The 25221-nt window shown below is 35.8% G+C and overlaps 1 protein-coding gene across 1 annotated transcript; it reads left to right on the top strand.

The window, feature by feature from the left end:
• The first annotated feature begins 19428 nt into the window (after positions 1–19428).
• Positions 19429–22635, top strand: GK2 (glycerol kinase 2). Its single transcript, XM_079920353.1, is given in 3 exon segments — positions 19429–20599; positions 20601–21099; positions 21104–22635. Coding segments are annotated over 3 exon segments (1662 nt in total). The 5' UTR covers positions 19429–20216; the 3' UTR covers positions 21884–22635.
• The last annotated feature ends 2586 nt before the right edge of the window (positions 22636–25221 follow it).

Below are 25221 nucleotides of genomic sequence, written 5' to 3'. Positions count from 1 at the left end.
AAGAAAATTACAGACCAATATAACTGATGAATATAGATGCAAAAATCCTCAACAAAATACTAACAAACAGAATCCAACAACACATTAAAAGGATCATACACCACTATCAAGTGGGATTTATCCCAGGGATGCAAAGATTCTTCAATATACACAAATCAATCAATGTGATACACCATATTAACAAATTGAAGAATAAAAACCATATGATCTCAATAGATGCAGAAAAAACTTGTGACAAAATTCAACACCCATTTATGATAAAAACTCTCCAGAAAGTGGGCACAGAGGGAACCTACCTCAACATAATAAAGGCCATATACAACAAACCCACAGCAAACATCATTCTCAATGGTGAAAAACAGAAAGCATTTCCTCTAAGATCAGGAACAAGACAAGGATGTCCACTCTTGCCACTATTATTCAACACAGTTTTGGAAGTCCTAGCCATGGCAATCAGAGAAGAAAAAGAAATAAAAGTAATATAAATTGGAAAGGAAGAGGTAAAACTGTCACTGTTTCCAGATGACATGATACTATACATAGAGAATCCTAAAGATGCCACCAGAAAACTACTAGAGCTAAACAATGAATTTGGTAAAGTTGCAGGATACAAAATTAATGCACACAAATCTCTTGCTTTCCTATACACTAATGATGAAAAATATGAAAGAGAAATTAAGGAAGCACTTCCATTTACCACTGCAACAAAAAGAATAGGAATAAACCTACCTAAGAAGACAAAAGACCTGTATGCAGTAAACTATAAGACACTGATGAAAGAAATTAAAGATGATACCAACAGGTGGAGAGATATACCATGTTCTTGGGTTGGAAGAATCAATATTGTGAATATGCCTATACTACCCAAAGCAATCTACAGATTCAATGCAATCCCTATCAAATTACCAATAGCTTTTTTTTACAGAACTAGAACAAAAAATCTTAAAATTTTTATGGAGACACAAAAGACCCCGAATATCCAAAGCAGTCTTGAGGGAAAAAAATGGAGCTGGAGGAATCTGACACCCTGACTTCAGACTATACTATAAAGCTACAGTAATCAAGACAATATGGTACTGGCACAAAAACAGAAACATAGATCAATGGAACAAGATAGAAAGCCCAAAGATAAACCCACGCACCTCCGGTCAACTTCTATGACAAAGGAGGCAAGGATATACAACGGAGAAAAGACAGTCTCTTCAATAAGGGGTGCTGGGAAAACTAGACAGCTACATGTATGAGAATGAAATTAGAACACTCTCTAACACCATACACAGAAATAAACTCAAAATGGATTAGAGACCTAAATGTAACACCAGACATTATAAAACTCTTAGAGGAAAACATAGGAAGAACACTCTATGACATAAATCACAGCAAGATCTTTTTTGATCCACCTCCTAGGATAATGGAAATAAAAAGTAAAATAAATAAATGGGACCTAATGAAACTTCAAAGCTTTTGCATAGCAAAGGAAACCATATACAAGATGAAAAGACAACCTTCAGAATGGGAGATAATATTTGCAAATGAATCAACAAAGGATTAATCTCCAAAATATATAAACAGCTCATGCAGCTCAATATTAAAAAAAAAAAAAAAACCAATCCAAAAATGGGCAGAAGACCTAAATAGACATTTCTCCAAAGAAGACATACAGATGGCCCAGAAGCATGAAAAGCTGCTCAACATCACTAATTATCAGAGAAATGCAAATCAAAACTACAATGAGGTATCACCTCACACCAGTTAGAATGGGCATCATCAGAAAATCTACAAACAGCAAATGCTGGAGAGGGTGTGGAGAAAAGGGAACCCTCTTGCACTGTTGGTGGGAATGTAAATTGATACAGCCACTATGGAGAACAGTATGGAGGTTCCTTAAAAAACTAAAAATAGAATTACCATATGATCCAGCAATCCCACTACTGGGCATATACCCAGAGAAAACCATAATTCAAAACGACACATGCACCCCAATGTTCACTGCAGCACTATTTACAATAGCCAGGTCATGGAAACAACCTAAATGCCCATCAACAGACGAATGGATAAAGAAGATGTGGTACATATATACAATGGAATATTACTCAGCCATAAAAGGGAACGAAATTGCATCATTTGTTGAGACATGGATGGACCTAGAGACTGTCATACAGAGTGAAGTAAGTCAGAAAGAGGAAAACAAATATCATATATTAATGCATATATGTGGAACCTAGAAAATGGTACAGATGAACCGGTTTGCAGGGCAGAAGTTGAGACACAGATGTAGAGAACAAACGTATGGACACCAAGCGGGGAAAGCAGCAGGGGGTAGGGGTGGTGGTTTGCTGAATTGGGCGATTGGGATTGACATGTATACACTGATGTGTATAAAATGGATGATTAATAAGAACCTGCTGTATAAAAAAATAAATAAAATTAAATTTAAATTTTTTTTAAATGAATAGTAATCAGCATGGCTGTATGATTTCTACCAGTATGATTTCTCTCTGGGTGTAAAGCAGAGGTAGGCAAACATTTTCTATGATTAGCCAAATAATAAATATCAGAGACTGTGTGGTCTGTCTGGTCTGTATTACAACTACTCAACTCTGCTTTTGTAATGTGGGAGCAGCCATAGACAACTTTTAAATTTAAAATCATGGCTGTGTTCCAGTAAAGCTTTATCTATGAGCACTTATCTAAGAATTCCAGATTCCTTATTCACAGCTCTGCCTGTGACTCAGTGGACCTTTCTTACTAATCAGTTATATTCTAAAGGCTTGTCTTGCCATACCGTGTTCATTCACTCAATAAATATTGCATACCTGTAAATGATGATGATGATGATAATAACAATCGCTGTGGTTTTCCTTTTTCTAACTAAATTCAATGATAGATACACCAGGGCTATTTAACCCCTGTTTCTCTGCTTGACTGGTCTTTCTGAAAACAGTTATATCTCCTCCAACTGTCTTTGCGCATACTATCCCTTACTGATACCAGTGCCCACCACGCGGCCCTCACCATAGTTCTAGCTCCCTTCAGTAAGCCTCCACCTCTGGACTATGGGAGTGCTACCTTTTCAAGCTTTCTCTTTAGCCCTGGGGCTGGTAGCAACTTCCTATTTTTGCTAATCTTTGAATTTTCTCACCATTCCCTGTTAGGTTTTCAGTTCATCCATCACATGTCATTAATTATTTATATTAAATTCAGTGTGTTTTAAATATATAGTGTGGCTCTGTTTTCTTAACTGAACCCAGACTGACACAACCAGTGAAAGTATGGTTCAGACGATCAGTCATGAGATTCAGGCGGGATAGGAAAGAGAGGGACAAGAAGGGGTCTGTTTGACTTTAAGAACATACAGAAATCACAGAAATTACCATCTGTCAAATAATGGTGCTTTTGGAATAAAGAAAAAGTAAGCTGTTGACAATAGAAGGTTTCAGTAAGAAAGTGAGATAGTTGAGGATTTGTTTTAGAATGATGAAATATAATTTAACATGTTTTCTATCAAACTTATTTAAGGAAATTTTAGTCTGAAGTGAGGAAACCAACTCAAGCAGTTAGAGCAAACAGAAATAAAATTGCTTCTTTGCAAAGCCAATTTTAAAGGAACATTAAAATTGTTATTTTCCAGCTTTATCATACTGCCATTTAAAACATATTGAAAAGGAAACTGCTGCTACCTGCTCTTACCAGATCTTCTGCAAATATTCAGCATTGCTTGCTATGTATTAAGTCACTATGCAAAAACAGCACTGGATCTCAAACATATTTTTCTTGCCAATAGTTTTTAACTGAAAACAAATTTTGCCTATCAAGATTACTAAGATTATTTTTAATTACCTTTCTTAAGGTTTAACAATTTTCCATTTTGTTTTAAAACTCATTATAGTGTATTACTAGATACTGCTAATAAACTCTAAAATCAGAAGTGCAGATCTCCTGATTTTTCTCATTCTTTAATGGAAAAGTCTAATAGCAATTTTGCATTGATTGATACTGTGTTATTGTCACACAGTAACACTAGCTATTTTGTTAAGAGAATTCCATTTCTGAGTTTACTGAAGTGCTTACCAAACTGCATTTTATTTATCTATCTTTACTGTCCCTTCCACAGTATTAGACAAAGTAGATGATCTGCTTTTCACTGCACTTCCAGAATAGCACGCTCTCATGGTTTTTCCCCTAACTTTCTAAATCTACTTCCTTGTTCCTTCTCTTCTCCCAAATCGATTCCTATTGAAGGTCCCAAGGTTCAGTCTTTGGATCCTTTCTCTCCCCCATCTACATTTATTCTCTGGAAGGTCTCCTTTAGCTCCAGACTTTACCCACTGTCTCTGTACCTCTCACCAGGTCAAAGCACATTTTCATCCCATGCCTCCCTTCTGAACATTGCACTCGTAAATCCAGCTGCCTACTTTCATGTCTAACTATTATCACACCTGAAATGTAACGTTTCTAGAATGGAGCTCCCACAACTGCTTACCTGCTGTCTGTCTACTCTCCCTCTCTTGATGATGACAACTTCTTCCTTCCAGTTCCTCAGCCCAAAAATCTGAGTCATCCTTGACTCCTCTCTTTTCCTCATATTTCACACCTAATCCATCAACATATCCTACCAGCTCTACCTTCAACATATATCTAAAGGTTAACCACATCCTACCACCTTGACCAAGGTGAGTCCCCAACAGGAACGCAAAGTCCATTCGAAAGTAACTGCAGTTATTTAAGAATGAAAAAAAATATATATATATATATATATATTACTTATCTATAATGTACATATATTAGTTTTCTAAATGACTATTAAATTTTGACAAAGACGTTTATTGTCTGTGACAAACTACTTAATGAATAGAACTGTTAGGTATTTCTCTTGGTCTAGAGACACTGTGGAAAAAAAAATTAGACACTGAGCTCCATGAAATTAAAAAGCTTGGGAATGTCTGTTCTAGGAATTTTACCACCGTAGGGCCTTTATAGCCTATTCTCTTTGCCTGGAAAGCTCCTTTTCCAGATACCGGTATTGCCAACTTTATCACTTCCTTTAAGTCTCTGCTCAATTGTCACCTTTATTGACTCTCACCATCCTATTTAAATGGCAGTCAGCTACCTACCTCCATCCTGACCCTTTTGATCTTACTAACCTCAAACTAATTCTAGTTTTTCCCTCATATTACACATCACCTTCAGTGAACTTACAATTTACTTTTTATGTTTATTGTTATTTTTGCTAGAATACAAGGGAAAAATAGTCTGTTTTGTTTCCTGACATATTTTAAAAGCCTAGAGCATGCCTGGCTCATAGTCAATAAATGTCAGTGGAAGGAAGAGATTTATTTCAAGATCTAAAAAAGTGATCATGCAAAAAAGGGGGGAAAATAATAGAAAAGACCTATTAACTTAGAATACACATTCAAAATTTCATGTGCCTTTTGATATTTAGATGGGACAAGAGGGTAATTTCTCTGAATCCCATGTTAAGGATTCTTATCTACATAACCATAAAATGAAATATATCTTCCCTCAAAAAGGAATCAAAAAGAAAAGAAATGCTTGTGTTCTATTAGCTTTGTTATCCAGAATGCTAAAGATGATGGAAAAAATTGTAGGAAAGATAATAAGATTAAAAATACTAAGTGGGAATAAAGCCAATATTATAAGAGTTTTCTTAAGTACAATTATTCATTAGATATATTTATTGATCTTTAATAATATGCAAGCTGCAGTATTAAAAAAACTATGCAAACTATAAAGACTCCAGGCCCTGATCTTAAAAACTACATATTGGGTATATAAATAGTTGCTCATATAGATGGGAAAGTTCTCAGTGCCCTGAGACCAACATAGACAGAGTGAATGGGATTAAGAAGAGAAGAAAAGAAGAATTTGCGAAACTTCAAAGGAGAATTAAAGCAAGGTTTAACACAATGTTTAGAATTTAGAAATGCACAGATTGTGGGGTGGGAGGGGGATGGATCTTCCAGGCAAAGAAGGAAAGAAATATTTTTAAAGAAATTACAAGAATAAAATAAAGTAAGTCTTGTTTGGGCACTTGTGGGTAGATTTATATAACAGTCACTAACCATAAATATAAATATGTAAATCTCCCTTCATTAATTTGAAGGACCATTTCGAATCACTGTATAATGTTCTATTTTTTAGCACTTGTGCCAGTCTTTGGCTTGTTTGGCCTCAGATTCACTCCTTGCCTTCCTGTTACTTTGTCTGTAATGTAGAACAGACCCTGGCAGGCTGTAATTGCCAGGCTTCTGTCCAGGGTTGGCTATTAAAGGGCCCTGGCAGAAAAACGGAGAGTAAGAAGAAGGGAGAAAACAGAGTATTCTTCCCTCTGTCTCTGCCTTGAGCATTATTTCAGGCAGCACCTGTGTTTCTTTTGGGGCTTCAGTGTTTCCAGGCCCTGTGTGGTTCCAGCTTCTACCAGGTAAACCCATCCTTGTCTCTGCCAGTACTACTTCTTCCTTTTGTCCCTCTATTCTAGGCTTACAAAAAGTTTCCTGGGACTTCCCTGGCAATCCAGTGGTTAGGACTCCACACTCCCAGTGCAGGGGGCACAGGTTCAGCCCCTGATCAGGAAACTAAGCTACGACAGGCTGCACAGTGTGGCCAAAAAAAAAAAAAGGGAAGAGTTACCCACTTTTTTTTCATTTTTTAAAAAATGTATAAATTTATTTTTTTTAATTTTATCAACATATAGTTGATGTACAATATTATATGATACAGGTGTACAATATAGTCATTCACAACTTTTAAAGGTTATACTCCATTTACAGTTATTATAAAATATTGGCTAATTTCTGTGTTGTACAATATATCCTTGTAGCTTATTTTATACCTAATACTTTATACCTCAACCTCCTACCCCTATATTGACTCTCCCCACTTCCCTCTCCCCATTGGTAACCACCAGTTTGTTTTCTATATCTGTGAGTCTGCTTCATTTTTGTTTTATTCACTAGTTTGCTGTATCTTTTAGATTCCACATATAAGTGATATCATACAGTATTTGTCTTTCTCTGTCTGACTTACTTTACTTAGCATAATGCCCTCCAAGTCCATCCATGTTGCCACAAATGGCAAAATTTCATTCTTTTTACGGCTGAATAGTATTCCATTGTATATACATATATACCGCATCTTTTTTTATACATTCATCTGCTGATGGACGCTTAATTGTTCCCATATCTCAGCTGCTGTAAATAATGTTGCTATAATGTTGGGATGCATGTATTTTTTGAATACGTGTTTTTGGGTTTTTTTGATATATACACAGGAATGGAACTGCTGGGTCATACGGTAGTTCTATTTTTAGCTTTTGAGAAATTTCCATACTGTTTCCACAGTGGCTGCACCAATTTACATTCCTACCAACAGTGTACAAGGGTTCCCATTTTTCCACATCCTTGCCAGTGGTTGTTATTTGTGGTCTTTTTGATGACAGCCATTCTGACAGGTGTGAGGTAATGTCTCATTGTGGTTTTGATTTTCATTTCTCTAATTATCAGCAATATTGAACATCTTTTCACGTGCCTGTTGGCCATCTGCATTTTCTCTTTGGAAAAATGTCTATTCAATTCTTCTGCCCATTTTTTAATCGGGTGTTGGCTTTTTTGATGTTGAGTTGTATGAGCTGTTTATACATGTTGAATATTAACCTTTTATTGGTCATATCATTTGTAAATAGTTTCTCCCATTCAGTAGGTTGTCTTTTTGTTTTATGGATGGTTTCGTTTGCTGTGCAAAAGCTTTTAAGTCTAATTGGGTCCCATTTCTTTATTTTTGTTTTATTTCCTTTGTTTTTAGGACATGGATGCAAAAAAATTATTGCTACAGTTTATGTTAAAGAGTGTTCTGCCAATGTTTTCCTCTAGGAATGTTATGGTATCCAGTCTTACATTTAGGTCTTTAATCCATGTTTAGTTTATTTTTGTATATGGTGTTAGAGAATGTTCTAATTTCATTATTTTAGAGAATAGTTAATACCTATACTTCTCAAACTATTCAAAAAAATTGCAGAGAGAGGAACACTCCTGAACTCATTCTATGAGGCCAGAATTATCCTGATACCAAAACCAGACAAAGATATCACACACACACACAAAATTACAGGACAATATCACTGATGAACATAGATGTAAAAATCCTCAACAAAATATTAGCAAACCACATCCAACAATACATTAAAAGGACCATACACCTTGATCGACTGGAATTTACCCCAGGGATGCAAGGATTTTTCTGCAAATCAATCAATGTGATACACCACATTAACAAATTGAGAACAAAAACCATACGATCTTTTCAGTACTTGCAGAAAAGGCTTTTGACAAAATTCAAAGTCCATTTATGATTAAAAAAGACTCTCCAAAAAGTGGGCATAGAGGGAACATACCTCAACATAAAGACCATATATGACAAACCCACAGCTAACAAAATACTCAAGGACAAAAAGCTGAAAGCATTCCCTCTAGACTGGGAACAAGACAAGGGTGCCCACTTTCACCACTTTTATTCAACATAGTTTTGGAAGTTCTAGCCACAGCAATCAGAGAAGAAATAAAAGGAATCCAAATTGAAAAGGAAGAATTAAAACTGTCACTGGTTGCAGATGACATGATACTATATACAGAAAGTCCTAAAGATGCCACCAGAAAGCTACTAGAGCTCATCAGTGAATTCAATAAAGTTGCAGGATACAAAACTAATACGCAGAAATCTGTTGCATTTCTATACACTAACAATGAAATATCAAAAAGAGAAATTAAGGAAACAATCTCATTTACCATTGCACCAAAAAGAAAATACCTAGGAATAAACCTACCCAAGGAAGGAAAAGACCTGTATGTGGAAAACTATAAGGCACTGATGAAAGAAACTGAAGACAACACAAAAAGATGGAAAGATATACCATGTTCTTAGATTGGAAGAAATAATATTGTTAAAATGACCATACCACCCAAGGCAATCTACAGATTCAATGCAATCCCTATCAAAATACCAAGGGCATTTTTCACAGAACTAGAACAAATAATCCTAAAATTTGTATGGAACCACAAAAGACCCCCCAAATGGCCAAAACAATCTTAAGAAAGAAGAACAAAGCTGGAGGCATCACATTCCCTCACTTCAGACTAAGCTACAAAGCTACAGTAATCAAAACAGTATGGTATGAGCCCCAAAACAGACACATAGATCAATGGAACAGAACAGAGAGCCCAGAAATAAACCCATACACCCATGGTCAATTAATCTATGACAAAGGAAGCAAGAATATACAAAGGAATTTCCTACTTTTTAATCCTTGAGTTGCCTCACTATCTCGTTTGGATTTGCAACCTTTCTATCACCTATGAAATCAATTTCTTGCTTCAAATTCCCTCTGTTGCAAATAATTGAAGTGGTTTTCATTTACCTGGTTAGACCCTGGCCCTGACTTACTCAGTAATTGTTATTTTAGTATCTGATATGGGTTTGTGTCCCCCCAAATTCATATGTTGAAGTCCTAACCCACAGTACATCAGAATGTGACTGTATTTGTAGATAGGGCCTTTAAAGATGTAATTAAGGTAAAATGAAGTCACATGGGTGGGTCTTAATCCAATCTGACTGGTGTCCTCAGAAGAGAAGATTAGGACATAGACACACAGAGGTAAGTCCATGTGAAGACAAAGAGGGGAACACAGTCATCTATAAGCCAAGAAGAGATACCTCAGAGGAAACAACCCTGCCAACACCTTAATCTCAGGCTTATAATTGTGAGAATATAAGTTTCTGTTGTCTAAGCCACCCAGTCTGTGGTACTTTTTTAGAGACAGACCTAGTGAACTAACATAGTACCTATTTCTAAGCTTCTAAGTTCTTCATCTCTCTTAGTTTTTGAAGTTCAATTTGTAAACATAGCTCCCTCGAGGGTCTACCTTTTGCAGAATATTAAGGCAGATTACTTGATGGATTTACTGGTATTTACGTACATTCAAGAATCATGTTCCCGCAGTTAGCCATAAACCCATATGCCATATTTGATTTCTTATCACTTCTATAAGGTAACATATTAATTGTTTGTAGCTTAATTTACATAGTAAGCCTCTGTATCTGTTTATTTCCACTGTAAAGCTATATATTAAGACATGTAAGAGGGTGCTTAATGGCATGTATAACTAGTCTTGAACTAGGATAATCAATTAAGGAATAATAATAAATTTCTCCCAGAGTCCATCATTCTTCCCTTCTGCACATACTCATCATAAACCTTCTATGGGCTTTATAGGCATGGCTCTTGGCTTGTAAAAACTATATGCCAATGGGGATATTAATAATAAGAGTACTGTTCTGAAAACATGTCTAACTTTTCAGTGTTAGCAAAGCATTTCTTCTGTATTCTAATTTAATCAGAATTATTCTGTACATAGTATCTGTTGTATGTGTGGTACTTGGTAAGGCATACTGCATCTGGTCACTGAAAAGCCATGACCTGTCCTTACTTGTAGGCAATCTGCTTATACACACCCAGGAGAGGTGTAGTGGAAACAGAAAATAATAACAGTGGTTAGCCTTTCATAGTTCTTATTCTGTAGACATACACCTACCTGAAAGAAGAAATTCAGAGTATTTGACTTGGAAGAGGGGGCAGCTAAGATAAAAATGGGAAAAACAAATAGCGAGAAAAACAGAAAATCCAGTCACCTCTCCCACCCACAGTTATGCTCAGTTTTAGTCATTTATTCCCTTTTAACACTTATTACAATTTGCAATTTGTTTATCTTCATTTACTCAGTTTTTGCCTGCTTCACCACTATAACCTCACAAGGACAAGGACTGTGTCTGTCTAGTTCACGATTTTATCCCAAAGGCTATTCTAGCAATTATTTAATAGTTTATACTTGGTAAATATTTCTTGAATTAATGAAGGAAGGAAAAAGAAGCGCAGAAGTATAGACTATTATTCTTATGTGCAAGGCGTTACTAAGACTATAGAATGACTCAAGCAGTCTTGTCCCCCTAGGTAGCTTACACCGTAATCAGAGAAAAAGGGTTACCAGATATTAAAAAGGAATTAATAGTGCTGAATCAAGAGTCACTGTATGCCTCAGAAGTTCAGAGGAAGAAGAGCAAAGGGTACTTATTGATAGATGGAACTACTAAGGATATGTGGTAATAGCCAACAGAAACAGAAAAGAAACAAATACCAGAATGACAAATCCTGCATGATTCCACCAGTATGAGTTATCAAATACAAACTTACAGAAGCAAAGAACAGAATGGTGGTTGCCAGGGACTGAGGAGAGAGGGAAATGCAGAGCTGCTAATCAGCATGTATAAAATTTCAGTTATGCAAGATGAATAAGTTCTAGAGATCTAAGATATAACATTGTGCCTTAAGATAACAATACTGCATTATACACTTAAAAATCTGTTAAGAAGGGAGATCTCATGTTAAGCGTTCTTACCATAATAAAGAGAGAGGGAGAAAAGAAAAACACAAGAATTCTTCATCAGCATCAACCTCTGAATGTTTTCGATTCTTGCAAAACCATCAGAGTTTTTCTAATATGCTATTTCATGTCGAAACCTGGCTGTCACAGTGGAAGAGCTATACTTTCAACACACTCTGTGAAACCAGGGGTCGGCCAGGAAGTCTACCAGGCACTTCAATGATGACCACCTGCAAGACCCTCTAGGATATGACTGAATTCCTGGCCTCCGTGGGTCTATTAGCCCGTCTGATGAAAAGAAGGAATCTCATGGCACCCGGTGCTCTGAAGTGTGTTATTCCTGTCCCCTCAGGCTGACTGGAGTGCCCATCTGCCTTGGTTTTCAACAACTGCAAAGAAGCCCAGCATGCAGGGAATGAAATATCTACTGGGTAAGGGGGACTGTCAATTCTGAAAATGCTTGTCAGTTTGTACAACTGCCTCTAAGGGTCTGAGGTAATTTTTATGCATTGTGGCAAAATATTCCCAACCTAAGTCTAAACATTTGGCAACTTTCTAGAGAGTATAATTATCATTCACTATGATAATTTCCTAGTTTCATCTACCTTTTTAGATGATTACCACAGACATTTTCATTCCTGGTGGCTACTTTTTACTAGATTTTCAGTTAATAAAACAATAGAGCAATAATTATGTCTCCTACTATGGGGATTATTTATTACTAATAAACATGTTTCAGTAAATATGTATTAAAATAATAAATATAAAATGAGTTAAGCACGTATTTTCCATGTAACGTATGTGACTCTATTTATATAACAGTTCTGACAATAACTTTGGGGAGGACACTAGTAATTCATTTTATCATTTCAAATCATACTTAATTTGATGGCAAATTCATTTCATTCTAAACTTTATAGCAAAGTAACACATGAAGAGATATATAGTTCCTACTTGATATTACAAAACATATTCCTTTGCCAGTTTGCATCTCCATAAAATTAAACTTACATGTTTCCCCCAAGCTGAGTAAACTTTAGTTCAATGATGGATTCCAGTCTACTGAAGAATAGTTTGTCCATGTAAGACTTAAATGCTTTGGTAGATTCAGACTCTTGGATCAGCCCCAGGACCAGCTGAGGACTTATTAAGTACATTGTTCAACTTTTTGATAATATATTTTCAGGCTATTATAAAAATGAATCCAAGAGCCTTGGAAGAGCCATGAACTATTTTGATGTCCATGCTAGGATGTCCTTTAGACATTCTAATCGCTCCAGAAGAACCCTAAAATGGTGTCTAGTTCTATCTGTGCCTCCATAGGAATGATAACCCCTGGAATAGTACCCTAAAGTTCATCAGAGGCTTTCAGGATAAATGTAGAATAATGCCAATGCCAAAGACCCATTCTATTTTCCCTGAAACCTGATAAAACCTGACAGTTGGTTTGAGTAACCAACTATCAATCAATAAAATGATACTTATTAAATGCTTTATATGCCTGGCATTATTGGTGACCATGACAAAGGGACAGGGGGCTGCCTTCACGAGGGTTATAGTCCAGCAGAGATGGCATACACCAAACAATTAATTCAAGTGCAATGACGGTTAGAAAAAGGGAGGTATAAGGTACAATGGGATTAAACTAAGGTTAAGAGGTCAGGAAAGGTTTCCATGAAGAAGAAACATGAGCTGACATTTTCGTAGATTGTATAACAGAGAAGGAAGGACATCCAGGAAGGTGAACCACCATATGATCCAAGACCAGTGGAGAAAATTAAGTGGATTCTGCATCCAGATAATCTAACTGAAATAACAGAAACTGTATTATTTTTAAGAAACGTTCTAAAGAATAAAAAAGTCTCTATTCATGAGACAAAGTGATGACTTGAGTGAGGTGGCAGAGTCTGCACCGAAGTCAGGAATATATGATAACATTTACCCTTAGTGACAGAATGTCACACACGTAACAGAAGAAAAGTCCACCACCACCTCGCTCCCAAGAAAACAGACCTCTCTCCAAATGCCATCACAACCTGATGAATGAAAGGTAGCAACCCGAACTCACGTATTACCTTCCAGGGTCATTCAGGTTTTATGAGTAAATATGTATGACCAAAAATGACTGCTCATTGCACACCATTTTCCCTCTATTAACTTAAAATAAATACCAAGTTTCACTGGACAACATTTTCTAAAATCTTTACATTTTAGAAGGGACAAGTTCCTTTAGAGAGTACCTAAATTTTACCCCTAAGAAAAACGGGTCTGGGAGATAACTGGACTTGCTAAATATCATAAAGCTAGTTAGTCAGAGCTGGAACTAAAATCCTGATTTTTATTCTAATGCTCTTTACACAATTACATACACATATTCTTGAAGTTATCGATATATTGCCACTTTCTAGCAAATGTGATAATGACTGGATATAGATCAACAACCATAACTGGGGAATGACGCTTGGTCAAGTTATTTATTAGAATTCTATCGTATGACAACTGTAATTTTGTAAATAGTGAGACTGAGATTTTGATATTAATAATACTACTAATGATCTGGACTTGAGTCACAGATCTGTAGTGATAGTGAACAATGACTGCAAGAAACTAGATAGCGCACTGTTACAGCAAAAGGTGTGTAAACATGGCTCTAACAATGACTCAGCAACAATAACCCCAATTTTCCCAAGTTTAGTTTGATCTCCAGCCTCTGTAGCTTCTTTATTTTATTGACATATGTAAACAACACATGCACCAAAAAAAAGTGCAAGAAAACTTTCCCATCCTGATGCTTTAACACGTTTGTTCTCTTGTAAAGTGTGTGCAGGCATCACACATGACAGTACACATCAGAACAGTTTACTGATTAAAGGCAGAGTGAGATGCCCATTAGACATTCAAGAAAAGGTCACAGCCTCTGATTCTCCTCTCGGGCAGCACTCTGCCACCTCTGAGCCTGTCACAGAAGGGTTTGCAAGCTCTGGGTCTTGTGCAAGGGACATCATCAAAACCACCTTTTTATTGCCTACATCTCTTTTTTTCCATCCAGGTAACAAGCTATAGAGGAACATGATAGATAATAAGTGGCAGAATCAAATAAGTTATTCATTCCATCTGCATGAGAGATTATTTTGCTCACTTAGTCAGCAATAATGAACAATAGCTAGGCTTTCAAATGAAACAGTTTCCTCCCCCCAACTCCACCACACACACACACACACACACACACACACACACACACACACACACACACCCCAAGATGTAATGGGTATTTTTTTCCAAAAAGTAAAGAAAAAAAGATGGGGTGGGCAAGACAGAGCATTTTCACATTCTACATTTTCAGAGTAAGTATCCAACACGACTTGCCATGATAACTAAATTTATTATTAACTGTGTATTTCACGATGTTAGTGACAATATGTTAATGTGATTTTTCACGTCCTCCTGCAGTGAACAGATGGCTCCTTTTACTTTACTTTCCACATCAAGTGTGATTATTTCTTGGTGCCAAAAGCCACCTGCCGCTCCTCGGTCTCCAGTCTAATTTTTTATGTTGGTAAAACACAGCAGGACTTGTTATCAGTTGGATGGCATCTTAATAAAAGGAGACATGCCAACATATTGACATCATGTTCAAGGGGAAATTTCAGCCCTTCAAACCCTTAACCCTCTTCCTCTACCCCCCTTCAAAAAGTGAGGGAGAAAAAGGAAAAAAACGATGCAGAGGTCCCACCAGTTTCAAGATGTTCGATTACAATTGTTGGGCCTAGGGCCAGGATGCTGAATAGGCCTCCCTTTGTCCCTAAACCCAAGCACCTCACTCAGGGTTCTGCTCTTTTATTCTGTGTAATGATAATTAGCCATAACATATTCCAAAGTCAAATGTAAGCAGGAATACATTAACATTGAGATCAATGTCAGGGCAATTTTCACTGGGAAAATGACAAAGAACACACACACACAGAGTCAAAAATTTCAAGATTCAATCATTCATACAATCACTTTCATAGTTGTGAATATGAAACTCATTGGCCTGTCTGTTATAAGTGCTTACCCAGAATGCCAAGGCCTCCTGATGTGAATGCAGTGACTCCCACAGCCTGCGCTTAACAGAGAAAACGTGAGTAATAAACCACGGTAGCTCGCTTTAATTTTTCCCTTCTTTATTAGAACAAAGAGGGATAGTATGTTAGGTGATTTGTGGTCCAAGAAGAGGTCTTCCAGGCAATTGGAGGGCATGGCTCTCAACAGCTGGTCCAGCACATTGGGGAACAGCATGTAGAAAAATGCGTCAGCGTTTTGAAGATTACCAACTGTGATGATGCATTGGTTATGACACAATCTAAAAAAAGTTAAATTTCCTAGCCACAAACTATATAATTCAGTGCCCTTACCATCAGGGTGCACACTCTCAAATTCAAGACAAGGTATGTGCAAATTTGGTGAAATCAAAACTTTCAAAATTGATTCCCACTCATTAGAGACTGAAAAGAGTAGCAGCCTTCCTGAACGCCTCATATTTCTTGTTAAAAGCCAAACAAAGGGTTAAACCTGCAGCTGGCTTCCTAAGATTTACAAGGTTTATAAAAACCAGAAGAAAATTCCTACAATAAAAGTGCAAATACCTTAACAAAAATGATTCACAATTAATGGTTTTCTTGGGATGAACAACTATGAGTAGATTATGCCACCAAAGAATCTCTCAAATTTACATAAACTTGGCATTGACTCTTTTATTCCTTTCAACTATTCCTCCAAACAAACAAAAGAACCTGTATGAAATAGATCTGTATTAACTGTTTTGCAGCTTTTTTTTTGCATTGCATTTTCCCAATATTTTGTTATAAAAATTTGCAAACATAGAAAAATTGAAAGAACCAACACCATTTTATCTACCACACAGATTCTACAATTAATATTTTACTATACTAATTTTACTATATATCTTTTCATTTATCCGTCTTTTTATCTATTCATCAATCTACCTTATTATATTAGATTGTAAAATGAATAATCAATAGCCCATCCAGCAATGAAAATTAAAATTAACTTGACTTTATGATAATTAGTTACAGTGAGAACCATATATAGTGGTGCTCATTAATTCATTCAATATATATTTCTTGAGTTTTTGCTTAGAGTCAGGCATGTTCTAAATGCTGAAGATGCAAGATTGAATAAAACAGCCAAAATACCTGCCCTCATTGAACATATAATTTAGTGGGCTTGACAGGGGGAAAATAATAATTAAATGAATGGTTCTCTAAAACAAGATGCGCAAAGGAAGATATGCCAATATAGACAAGTAGTTGGGATTGTTCTTAACTTAGATGTTATAATAAGTGCAGGAAGAATGTTTCATGTGGCGCTATGTTATTGTCTAAAATACAGCCTATATATAGCAACCTCTCAAAGCATATCTGTCAAATTAATGAATGAACAATTAAATTTTGAACTTTACAGTGTGGACATCATTTAAAAGATTTTATATTAAGAAGTAACTGCACTATAGAAGAGTGACCTTAAAGGTAAATAAGTAATAATAGAAAGTCAATTCATTTAACAACTCTAATTTTAGCAATCTTTTACTAAAAAACTTTTTGAAGAAATATCTGATTTGGGGAACTATTCTGAATAGTATGACCATCGTTAAAGGATTTGCATTTGTATGGAATATGACACAAATGAAATAATTTCCTTGTAAAGTATAATGTCTTCAAAAATAAGGTAGTACCAATGATTATTTCAGAGGTGCTTAAATTAAAATATAGGGAGGCTATTAGAGACGAACAATCAAAAGTGTTAATGTTTTTAATTTCTATAATATAAAAATAGTAGAGTTAGTTTAAGCTTCTTAGTTTAAACAAACAAACAAATAAAAAAAGCATTGCTAGTCAGTTTTGGTTAAATCCATCAATAGTTTGTAATTACTCTAAGAAAGTTAAATCAATCTCGTCAACGTTCCTTTCTAAACTAAATTGAAACAATTATTATCTGATTATTTATTGGCTACAACTTACTCAAAGTGGAACTAGTATGTAAACGAGTTCTTTATAGACAGAACTGATGACTTTATGTATGTTACTTGTATTAAAAACAAAATGCTTAAATTATCCCTAGGCTCAAAAACTAATATGATCGGGACATTTGTGTGCATATACTGGGGTGGCAGGGGAGAGGGAAAGTAGAAAACAAACTTTAGGTCAAATCTTTTTATTGAATAATCTGTACATAGAATGTTTACTACTGCCAAATATTTGGGAAGAAAAAAATTTTTTTAATTTTTTTAATGTTTCATGAGAATTAAAACATAGTACGGTAAACAGGCATACTGGTAAGTGTTGCCTCTAAATGTTTGCTTAGGAAAGCTCTGGTTGAATTTTAAAACTTAACAAAGATATCAGGAAAATCTGTACCATCTTCTGATGATTTCAGTCCCCTACTATTCAAATTAAATCTGGTTGCTAATTTTGTTTTTCTGACTTCCTTTAAAAAGTTTACTTAAAAGGAAAATACGATCCAGTCAAAATAGTAAAAGAACAATATTGTTGATTTTTATGGTATTTTCTATCTCGTTCTGTTGGTTTCACTAAGAATAAATGAGCTGCATCCTTGAGCTAACTTAGAAGTATAGCCTATGGCCTAATGCAGAAAATTGCCATTCACTGATTGGACATTTCATGAATTAAAATTAATGAGTAGATAAATATTTATTCACCAACTTTACAATCAATCTGAAAATTTAAGCTTCTATTCAGTGGACTTCCACTCTTACAATGATGGAGTAACAGACACTAGATTTATCTTCATTTATCATTTGAAACAATTAAAAAATGGACAAAATATATGAGACATTTCACATAAGTCAAAAATTACATAACAGCAGTTTATAAGATGCTGAATATCAGTCCATGAGGGACAGTGATCTCTAAGAGGCAAGAAACAAATAGCATGATTATTATGACTTCCCTAGCCTATTGCCTTGAGAGAGTATTGAGGCCACAGCACTAGGAAGGGAAACCCAGGTGGAGCCCAGTGGAAACCCCGTAGTGAGGAGACAAAGCTGAGCATCCAGAGAGACAAAGGCAGCTAGACCGCGCAGGATATGGTACTGGAAAGAAAAGAGTTGTACAGGAAGAGAACTCTGGAGACTTTCAGAGTATCCCCTTTGAGTATTCAGTTCAGTATTGATCAGTGCATGTGTGTGAGGAAACTACATGAGACTGGGGAGAGATGCATATGAAAAGACTAATGATGACAGTACCCAGTATTTACCCACAACTGGGAACACGGACTATTTCCACCAGCCATGAAAAGCTCATTTTTCATGGGCCTTGGATAAAGTACACTGAAGGATCTCATCACAGGTAAGGGGAATAATTAGCCCCACATTAAACACTGTCCTGTTCCATCTAACAAATCTTAAAGGCAAGACCCAAAAGAATCAAATTGTTTCCATGTAACTTAACTGCATCCCAAGACAACGCTCAAGGTCTTTAGGAACACAAAAATAACCAGCAATCCAACCAGGTAAAGTTTACAATGTTTGGCACCTAATCAAAAATTATCAAGCATGCAAAGAAGCAGAGAAATACAAGCCATAATGAGGAGAAAAATTAATCAGTCAAAATTGAACCAGAACTGACACAGATGCTAGAATTAGCAGAAGATGAAATTAAGTTATTCTAACTGTATCCCATGTGTTCAAAAAGCTAAGTTTATATTTTTAAAAATCCAATTGAACTTCTAGGGATGAAAACTACAATATGTGAGGTGAAAAATACAATAGATGGATTAATAGATTAAATAATGGAGAAGAAAAGATTAGTAAACTTGAAGACATAGCAATAGAAACTATCTAAAATGAATCACAGAAACAGAAAATAATTGTAATAATGAGTAGAGCAGTGAATGCCAATATATGTAATTGGAGTCCCTAAAGCAGAGAAGAGAGGAAAAATAAAACATATTTATAGAAATAATGGCCCAAAGTTTTCCAAATTTGATAAAATCCATAAACCCATAGACCCAAGTAGCTCAATGAGCCCCAAGCACAGAAAATAAGAAAACTACGCCAAGTAATATCATCATAAAACTGACCAAAACCATTGATAAAGAAAAAAAAATCTTAAAGACAGTGAGAGAAAAACAGACATTTAAAAAATAAGTTTGACAGTGAGGTTCACACCTGAAACAACACAAGAGAGAAGAGGGCGGAGCAACAGTTTCAAGGCACTGAAATTTAAGGAAAAAAAAGTTAATAAGAATTCTATATCCAGAGAAAATATCTTTAAATAGTAGATGAAATACTTTTCAGATGTTCAAAAGTTGTAAAAATTCATTTCCAACAGACCACACTACAAGAAATATTGGGGGAAATCTTACAGGTTGAAGGAACGCGATAACTGAAATGTGGATCCACACAACACAATGAAGAGCACAAGTAACAATAATTATGTTGGTAAATATATGATTTTTTTAAGCTTAAATCTCCTTAAAAGATAATTGAGTGGTTGGGGGTGGAGCTCGAGCCAAAGGAGTGGGGTGAAAAGATGCAGTGCTGGTTAGAGAACAAAGCATGCCCCAGCTCATTCAGGTTCAGCCTAGGCAGTTACTGAGCCTGCGCGTTATGATCCTGACGCTCCTGACGTTCTGCGTACCCCACCCCCACCAACACCTCCATCACCGGGGAAATGGCACCAGAGCTGCTGAGCACCGGAGCAGCTGAGCTTAGCACCCAAGCAGCTGAGCCCAACTACAGGTTTCATGGCAGCTCCGAAGATGGCAGTTGTGGGGCCGTTGGTGGGGGCAGTGGTCCAGGGTACTGACTCCACTCACTTTATGGTTTTCAATTCAAAACTACTTAGTCAGCATGAACTACTTAGTCAGCATGAAGTGGAATTAACCCAAGAGTTCCCAAAAGAAGGATGGGTAGAACAAGACCTTAAGGAAACTCTTCAGTCAGTTTATGAATGTATAGAGAAAACATGTGAGAAACTTCAAGAACTCAGTATTGATATATCCAACATAAAAGCTATTGGTGTCAGCAGTCAGAGGGAAACCACTGTTATCTGGGACAAATTAACTGGAGAGCCACTCTATAATGATGTGGTGTGGCTCGATCTAAGAACCCAGTCTACTGTTGAGACTTAGCAAAAAAATTCCAGGAAATAATAACTTTGTCAAGTCCAAGACAGGCCTTCCACTTAGCACTTACTTCAGTGCAGTAAAACTTCGTTGGATTCTTAACAATGTGAGAAAAGTTCAAAAGGTTGTTGAAGAAGGTAGAGCTCTTTTTGGTACTATTGATTCATGGCTTATCTGGAGTCTGACAGGAGGAGTTAATGGAGGTATCCATTGTACAGATGTAACAAATGCAAGTAGGACAATGCCCTTCAACATCCATTCTTTAGAATGGGATAAAAAGCTGTGTAACTTTTTTGAAATTCCAATGGACATTCTTCCAAATGTCTGGAGTTCTTCTGAGATCTATGGCCGGATGAAAACGGGGGCCTTGGAAGGTGTGCCAATATCTGGATGTTTGGGGGACCAGTCTGCTGCATTAGTAGGACAAATGTGCTTCCAGGAAGGACAAGCCAAAAACACGTATGGAACAGGCTGTTTCTTACTATGTAATACAGGTCATAAGTGTATTTTCTGAACACGGCCTCCTGACCACAGTGGCTTACAAGCTAGGCAAAGACAAGCCAGTATGTTATGCATTGGAAGGTTCTGTTGCTATAGCCGGTGCTGTTATTCGCTGGCTGAGAGACAATCTTGGAATTATAAAGACCTCAGAAGAAAGTGAAAAACTTGCTAAAGAAGTAGGTACTTCTTATGGCTGCTACTTCATCCCAGCCTTTTCAGGGTTATACGCACCTTATTGGGAGCCCACTGCAAGAGGGATAATCTGTGGTCTCACTCAGTTCACCAATAAAAGTCATATTGCTTTTGCTGCATTAGAAGCTATTTGTTTCCAAACCCGAGAGATTTTGGATGCCATGAACCATGACTGTGGAATTCCACTCAGTCATTTGCAGGTGGATGGAGGAATGACCAACAACAAAGTTCTTATGCAACTGCAAGCAGACATTCTGCATATTCCAGTAATAAAAGCCTCCATGCCTGAAACAACTGCCCTGGGAGCTGCCATGGCAGCAGGAGCTGCAGAAGGGGTAGATGTTTGGAGTCTTAAACCCGAGGATTTGTCAGTGGTCATGATGGAACGGTTTGAACCACAGATAAAAGCCACAGAAAGTAAAATTCGTTATTCTACATGGAAGAAAGCTGTGATGAAGTCAATGGGTTGGGTTACAACTCAGCCTCCTGAAAGTAGTGAACCTACTACGTTCTCTAGTCTGCCCTTGGGTTTTTTTATAGTGACTAGCATGATAATGTTAATTGGAGCAAGATACATCTTAGGTGTACCATAATAATATCAAACATGGATTCTCAAGATGTGAGCTTTTCACAGAATGAAAAAAATCCAGCAATTCTGTCTCTTAATGTAATGACGCTATAACAGACTGGCTTTATTTATAAACCACTTGCTGCGTGGCTTATGAGAACCCTACAAGTAAACCTATGGCTAGAAATAAATTACAGCAGAAAACACTGCAGAAACATTTGGTGTGTTTTTTAACATCAGCAGTTAAGGTCAGGCCAACCACTGGGAGTCAACCCCCTCCACTGTCATGAAATTCTGCTCCACTCCCTCTAAAATATAGAATATTCAGATTCTGTCTATGGAATTTTTCATCAAACATTTTCTAACACTTATGGACCAGGATTTGGTTCTCTGTGCTACACACACTTGATTAAGAGGTGTAACTAACCTGCTAAAACTGAGGGACATCTTATTGTAGTTGTTGTTTTGAATGGATCCCAAAGTCCTTTTTTGCACATATTAGGGAGACCACAATACCTTCACTGAATGTTTAATGGAAACATAAGTTTTTATAATAGAAATTTAGTATTCTCATAGCTATTTTCCTAGAAGATATTCATCAAAATTCTTCAGACATTTTACATGTCCTCACTAATTACACTAATTTTCTCTGTAAATCCTATAGGAAGAAGGACATGTTTTCCTTTGTTTTTCCTTTACATATTTCTATTTTATGTAGTTTATTTGGTATGTATAACATATATGCTTATATACTTCATATAGAGAGACCATCGATGAAGCTTAGAAGAAGGGTAGTCTTAAGTGGACGAGTACTTACATAAATATTTTAGGGTAAACATTTATATATATATATAGAGAGAGAGAGAGAGAGAGAGAGAGCAATGAGCATGCATACTATTTATCAGGAGAAACTTATTTTTAAAGAGGTGGTATTTAAAATTTTTATGTTTTATATTGATACAAAACAAAGTATATTATGATTTTAACTATTTTACACCTTACTTTTTAATTTAATTGTCTTAGCTGGATATATGCTGGAAGAAAAAGGAAAAAAAAACTGTGGAATACTATAGTAAGCATTATTTTCAAGCAGAAGAAAGAGAACTGATTGCTCAAATGAAACTAATTATATAGTATGTAGTTTAAGCATATGCAGAAGAAAACAAAAATAGCAAGCAAGTTGGAAGTAGATAAATGGAAGTGTAATAAATAAGATTCATATACTATATGGGAAGTGGTATAATATCATTTGAAGTTACACTGTTAATTAAGTACTCTAAATCCTAAAATAACAAAACAAAAAGTTAGAATTAATAAGCAAATTTAGTACATAAGCCAGAACTATAAAAATATTCATTTGATCCAAAACAAGATAGAAAAGAGATGAAAAAGGAAAAAAAGTATAGATAAGAAAATGGAAAACAATAGTAGGAAAATACATTTAAACTTAACCATGCCAATAACCACATTAAATATAAATGGTCTAAATACTTCAATTAAAAAGCAAGATTGTCATATTAGATAAAAAAGAAAGACTCTAATATATACTGCCTCTAAGAAACATATTTCAGAAAAAGAGAAAAAAATAGTCAAAAAGAAAAAGGATTTTAAAAAGATATACCATACTCATATTAATGGAAAGAAAGCTGAAGTGGCTATATTAATATCAGAAGGTAAATTTCAAAGCAAAGAATATTACCAGTGATGGACAAGGTCATTTTGCAATGATAAAAGGGTCAATTCATTAAAGAGATATAACAATCCTAAACATATATATACTTAATAACGGAGCTTCAAAATACATAAAGCAAAATCTGATAGAATTGAAAGAAAAAGGAGGTAAATCTACAATTATAGTAAGAGATTTCAATATCTCTCCCTCAACTTTTGATAGAACAAGTAGACAAATTAATGATATAGATTTGAACAATACTATCAAATAACTTAATTGACATTCATATAACATTCCACCCTACAGTAGGAGAATACATACTCTTTTCAAGTGCATATAAAATATTTACCAAGACAGACCTCATTTAGGCTATCAACCAAGCCTCAATAAATTTAAAAGGATTTCATATAAGGTATGCCATCAGAGTACATTGGAATTATAAATCAATAAAAGGTTTTTGGAAACCTCCAAATATTTGGAAACTAAATTTAAAACTTTTAAATAATCCATGAGTTGAAGAGATAAAAAAGGAAAATAGAAAATATTTGGAACATAATAAAAATGAAAAACATATCAAAATTTATGAGATATTACTAAAGTAGTACTTAGAAATTTCTAGGACTAAAGGCCTATGTTAGAAGAGAGACAAGGTTTCAATCAGTGACCTCAGCTTCAATCTTAAGAAACTGGAAATAGGATAACAAATTAAATGCAAAGTAATAGAAGAAAAGAAAAAATAAAGAGGAGTGCAATAATCAATGGTATAGAAAATAGAAAAACAATAGCAAAAATCAATATAACCAAAATTTGTTCTTTTAGAATATCAATAAATTGATAACCTTTAAGCCTAGACTGGACTAATAAAAAAAGATGACAGGGCTTCCCTGGTGGTGCAGTGGTTGAGAGTCCGCCTGCCGATGCAGGGGACGCGGGTTCGTGCCCCGGTCCGGGAGGATCCCACATGTCGCGGAGCGGCTGGGCCCGTGAGCCATGGCCGCTGAGCCTGCGCGTCTGGAGCCTGTGCTCCGCAATGGGAGAGGCCACAGCAGTGAGAGGCCCGCGTACCGCAAAAAAAAAAAAAAAAAAAGATGACAAAAATTATCAATATCAGGAATGAGAGTGATATCACTATAGATCCTAAGGATATTAAAATGATAATATAGGAATATTATAAAAACTTTATCCCAGTGAATTGACAACTCAGATGAAATGAACAAATTCCTTTAAAACACAAGCTACTAAACTCAAGGAAAAAACAGATAACTTGAATAGCCCTATATCTATTAAATAGGTTGAATTCCTAGTTTAAAACCTCCTCGCAGAGAAAACTCCAAGCCCAAATAGGAGTTATTTCTTCAATGATAAAGAAATAATACCCATTCTACACAAACTCTTCCAGAAAACTGAAAAGGAAGAAATACTTCCAAACTCATTCTATGAGGCCAAGATTACAGCATTAATCTGATTCCAACACCAGACAAAGGCGTTACAAAAAACAAAACAAAACAAAACAAAAAACTGCAAATCGATATCCTTTATAAACACTGACGCAAAAATTCTAAACAAAGTTTTAGCAAAATTAATCTAACAATGCATAAAAAGGATAAGACATCATGACCAACTGGGGGGAAGCTAGGGTAATGAATCAGTGTAACTAGAAAACTCAATCAATATACTTCACCATATTAAAG

The sequence above is a fragment of the Stenella coeruleoalba genome (assembly GCF_951394435.1).
Source record: "Stenella coeruleoalba genome assembly, chromosome: 4".
Lineage (NCBI taxonomy): Eukaryota > Metazoa > Chordata > Mammalia > Artiodactyla > Delphinidae > Stenella > Stenella coeruleoalba.
Note: the sequence above shows the minus strand (reverse complement) of the source record. Positions and strands in the feature narration are given on the sequence as shown.